A 5,328-nucleotide genomic window follows, 5' to 3' on the forward strand; every position below is an offset into this window, starting at 1 on the left:
GAAAGCAGCGCCGCAGTTTGTAATTTTCAGTCAAACCCGTTGACCGCACATGCCATCTTTCTCCTGTTACAGTGCAAGAGTGTAGCACAGAGCAATTAGAATAGAAAATGCAAACAGTGTGGCGTATTTCCTACATTTAATTAGTTTACCAGGCTTGAATGTGCATGTCAATAATACTGCAAGAAGTTAATATCCTCTATTGAAGAAAATGAAATATGGGAAATATAATGAGATAGTTTAGCTAAGTGGACATTAAGGAAGTAGGTAACATTTATAATATCAATATCAATTGATAAAGTGAGCACGTGTCGCTATTAAGGACACGTAAAAACTGTGGTTCAGATTCTAGATGACGGCCTTTGAGGAGCAGCAGATCTATAATCTGATTAAATGCTTTTCATATCATTTTGCATTTCAACTACTTTATTAGAATATCTCAGCTTGTCAGTCTTCACCAACTTTCATAGGGGGATTTTTGCACCACTGTATTTCTCTTATAGTCATGAGTTGCTTTGCAGGATGAGATTACAGATGTCAGTCATGAGCTTTTGAAACTACAGCAGCAAGCATTATTACAGAGTGATTACACTGTGCTGTGAGCACATAAGACACATGAGAGTATGCATCATCTAATGGAAGATAAATGAGCATATGGAACATTGGGTCTAAAAGAAACTATTTTTGACACTGTAGTAATTTTCATCTAACTTAACATTTGAATGTAGACCCTTTGTAAAGACAGATTATTATTAACATTATTATTAATTGTTTTATTGTTATTAGCAGCCATAGTAGTCTTAAGTAAAGCATTTGAGTCCCTGTCCACGTCTGCTAAGTGTGAGTGGTGCAGTGAGCAAAGAGTCTAAAATTGCATCTAAACTCGATCACCTTCACGGCTGTGCTGTACTGCTGCACCCTTAAGAAAGCAAATGAGCACCTGCACAGCTCCAGGGGAGCTAAACTGACCTTGCACCGACCTCTGTGAAGACGCGCCCACCTCAAAGACCTGGTTGATAAATGTGAATAGTATGTGAAGAGTATGATTAGAGTATATTCAGGTGACCTGAAATAACAACAAGATAGAGACGGTGAGCATCTTAAAACTACCCGCGTTACTTCTGAACCTCATGAAACAGAGCAGAAGCTGAGTCAGTCAGTCCTTATTCTGCTTCATCATTTAAATTCATTTCATATGAGGCACCCAGTGGGATGTGTTTGAGAAACACTTTTGCAGGATTTTTGCAAATTCAGATTTAGGAATTTTTGTGATCAAAGATGCGCTTATGTGTTTTACTTCATCAGATTAAATTGCAGTTGACTAGACAAAGGAAAAAAAGTGTTTGAGAGGTTAATTATTGATGTTTTTCCTGAGATTTCAGGCAAGATTTGCAAACAATATCTGGTTGTACATTTCACCCCTCATTGCAAAGGTGACTTGAGTAAAACTGAGCTGTTTATGACAATACCATCTGTGATTTGATGATGATTGGAAACGCAGACCTGAGCTCACAGCTACAGTTTATGAGGAGTATATAAGGTTGTGCATGTGTCGAGGGCCCTGTCGAAGAATTTTAACAATTCAACTCCTTCTTGAAGTGCAGCCTTATTGTGTACATCTGAATTACGGATCTGGGTGTCGGAGCTCGTGTTAAGAGGCCTTTATGAGACAGTGAAACCCACACATTGGAGGAATTTGACACAACAGCCCAGAAACAGTCCACTGAGAATTAGAATAAGAATATATCCGTAATCCACCTAATCTGTATGTGGTGTGGATTTACTCGACCCCCCCTGACTGAAGGCCTCTCTGAAAGCTTCCTCGTCATGGTCCTGTATGCTACATGTTCGTATGCTACAGATGTGCTGTGGTTAAGTATCACAGCTGGCCAACAGGATATTCTGTGCAAGGATTCATGATTAACATGTGAGGAAATCTAAAGGATAGGGGAGCACTGCAGGGACAGAGGCAGATATACTCGTGTTTATGTTAAAATGCAGTTCTACTCTCTGTTTTTAAGTGTTTTAGTTTTAGTTCTTAGTGCATAAGGCTCCTCTTAATACTGTTATGAGGGGAAATAATTCCTATTTTTGAATATTACACCAGCAGCTACTAGTTATTAGCCTTCATGTGCAATTTTATATCATCATAAAAAAGTAATCAAGTCTGCTAATAAAATCCAGTTGGATTGGGCAACACAGATCTTGCCTCATTATTATCGCAACTCCCCAAAATTAGAACCCATAATTGAGGTATTTATTTACACAGGTTTAATAAAGTTGATATTAGTTCCTGATGTTTACTTGGTGACCGTTCATCACAAGGATCTCTAACCATCAAATGCACAATGATGACTATGGTAGGGAATGCAGTGCACTCTGTTTTAATAGCAAGCATACATACAGTATGACATCACTTCCATTGCTGTTGAGCAGATGCGTATCCACATATTCAGTGAATAAGTCATGTGCTCCTAATGCCGGGTGAGGAGTAAAATTAGATCACATGACTTGAAAATAGAGTCAGTTCAGCACACATCTGCAGTTAATCTTGAGGAAAGATATTTGCCAAATCTAGGCTACATAACTTCCACAAACAGTAGATGACACTTTTACATTTCTAATAGTATTTTTTTTCAAATCTTTAGTATCTCAGTTAAAGCCGTTCCCATCTTGAGCTACAAGTACAACATCAGCAACAAACAGGGCCGACTCCAGGTCAAACAACTTTTATTCGCCACTGAAACATACATGGCACTCCTCTCTGGGCACAAGCAGCGTTTGCCATGGTTAGGTTAAGGCAGAGGGCAGGCACTGTCGGCAGCATGGGGGGAGGCTGTGGGAAGGGTTTGGTAGGCGTGGGAGGATCCTGCTCAGCTGGCTCCAGCTGTGGCAGGAGGGGCAGGAGGTGCTGGGGCAGGGTCGGGGTCGGGGCCGGGGCCTGGTACGGGTACGGGTACTGGGGCAGGAGCTGGGTCGGGAACGGTGAAACAGCCCCTCTTGTGCCACTGCATGTCCCGCACACGTCGGACAGACTGGATCTGAGGTGCGGGGGCCTCCCAGTCGTTCCAGTGCTTGAAATCTCCTCGCTCGAAGATAAACTGGCGCCCTCTGTAGCCTGGGTACATGTAGCCGACCCATCTGGGGGGAGGGAAAACAGACAAACTTTGACAATACAATTTTTTGCATTGAGTTGGGTAGATAAAATAGAAAAAAAACAGACAAAGACCAGAAAGGAGGTGACATATGGATGAAAGGATGATGTAGGGGAGGATCTTACGTTCCGTTAAGAGCCTTGACGCTTGCTACACGGTCCTGAAAACCGTGGCCCCACAAACTGGGCACATCATCATCAACAATCTCCATCTTTCTACCAGTAAATCCAGGGTTCTCATAAAGGTGTAGCTTGTGATCAGCACTGTCCTATTGAGGGGAATCAGACACATGGATGCTTCAAAATCCTTCAAATGTCTCCAGTAGATGTTGACTAGGTACAAAAAATGATGTTGTGTGTAGAGAGTTCAAAAGAGAGCTTGTGGAATTGATATGGGCAAATCATATTTCTGTGTCTCTTTATGGCTGCAGTGTGAGTTTTGTGTTGCGACTAGTCACCCACCACTTTGAGTGGCCTTAGAGACAAGAGGGAGTAGCTGCTCTGACTGTTGGTCCAGGTGTCCCAGCGTGGATACTCGCCCTTCTCCAGAATAAACTGTTCGCCTGTGAACCCATGCCGATCGTAACCCGCCCAGCTGGAAGGCAAAATGGAGGACACAGGTGGAAATGTGCACACTACTTTCTTCCCAAGTGTTTTCCTAGTGAATTTATATCACACACTGAGCATTACTTACGGTCCTGACTCAACTATCACAGATCCAACCTTCTCCAGTCCCTTCTCTGTCACATCTTTACACTCTGCAGTAAACTCCGCCTTGCAGCCCTGGAAGTTCTCGAACTCAAACAGCACCACCTGGATCACACAGAGAGGGGACCAGGAAGGTGGATATTTACCAGCATGGCAACAACAGTGAGGAGTTGGGTTCTTATAAGGGTTGATTTGGATAAAAGCCCTCAAAACATGGCTCATAGGGGGACATATTGTGCTAATACAGACAGAGAAGGAGCATTCAAACTTGACCCACTTACACTAACACAGTAGTTTGATGTCTGTTCACAAGGTAAAAGAGAGAATTGGTCTTTTTTTGACCACTAATTGGACTTCTCAGTCGGTGAGCCAGTGAGCAGCCCTCCCCTGATCAAACCAGGCTTTCATCTGTGCACAGAGCGTAGTCCCAGTACCTTGTATGTGGCTCCAGCTCCACCCTGGCTCTTCCCAGCAGCCAGCTGCTCCGGGGCACTTTGCTGCTCCGACATCCTCCTAATCCACTGCTCCTCCACTGTTTGGTGGCAGCACACACACACACACACACACACAGAGGAGGAAAGCTCAATGTCACAGTTGCAATTTAGTAACTCATCCTCAAACAGGAGGATTGTAACCGTCGTGGTCCTAAAGTAAAATATTCTGTTATTATATTAACCGAACGTGATTATAAAAGATTACATCCTTATCCCTTAAAGTATACCCTCATCAGTCCTTTATCTGGCTCCATTACAATCCATGATACCACATTCCTCCAAACCTGGGTCTTCACTTGACGCCACAATCTAACTCCATTGCATAGGAATTATTACAGCGCATGTTACTGGTCCCTATGTGTCCAGAGTGAGGTTTTTACCTGGGTATGCCTGCTAGGAAGTGGTAGTGTCCCTCTTTTGCGGTGCCACTTGGTGTTTGGTGGGGTTGAGCCATTAGAGGGCAGGGACAGGGGGGGTATTTATGGTTTATTTCTGGCCACAACAGCAGAAAAGGGGGAGCTGTTGATACAGCAAGTCTGTCGCTCACATTGTGTCCGTAACGCTGCCTCTCAATAGGCAGCTGTGTTGGCACACGCTGCCCTGCCCGTCTGCCTGGCTGCCAGTGAGCACTGTGTGCGGGCACAGGGAGAGAGAGCCAAGAGGATTCAGCAAACAGCCCCGCTCAGCACAAACACACACAAACATACACACACTCTGGGACTACACCCAGTCTCAACCACACCACACTTCCTCGCACTTTTCTCGCAAAATTTGGGTTAGTATCAGCAAGGTCAGTGCTCGCGCATTCACAATTTGCAGCAGTTGAAATAGTTTATAATTGAATAAAAGCTTGATTAAAGCTTTTCAAGGCATGCACACAACACTCAGCAAGAGAAATAGAGAACGTTTTGTTTTTTTTGTGGCGCTCACACTGAGCCAGGAAAATCCTAGACAGAGACATGTAGCTCAAGTCAA

General features: G+C 43.7%; 1 protein-coding gene across 1 annotated transcript; it reads right to left on the minus strand.

Moving 5' to 3' along the window:
* Positions 1–2,797: 2,797 nt before the first annotated feature.
* On the minus strand, positions 2,798–4,803 carry LOC139203475 (beta-crystallin B3-like). The gene is made up of 6 exons (XM_070833236.1): positions 4,734–4,803; positions 4,294–4,391; positions 3,846–3,964; positions 3,614–3,746; positions 3,278–3,420; positions 2,798–3,138 (listed from the first exon to the last, which is right to left on the minus strand). The coding sequence occupies exons 2-6, from the start codon at positions 4,366–4,368 to the stop codon at positions 2,871–2,873; spliced, it is 738 nt and encodes a 245-aa protein (XP_070689337.1). The 5' UTR covers positions 4,369–4,391; positions 4,734–4,803; the 3' UTR covers positions 2,798–2,870.
* Between the last annotated feature and the right edge of the window lie 525 nt (positions 4,804–5,328).

The sequence above is a fragment of the Pempheris klunzingeri genome, chromosome 7, assembly GCF_042242105.1.
Source record: "Pempheris klunzingeri isolate RE-2024b chromosome 7, fPemKlu1.hap1, whole genome shotgun sequence".
NCBI classification, from domain to species: domain Eukaryota; kingdom Metazoa; phylum Chordata; class Actinopteri; order Acropomatiformes; family Pempheridae; genus Pempheris; species Pempheris klunzingeri.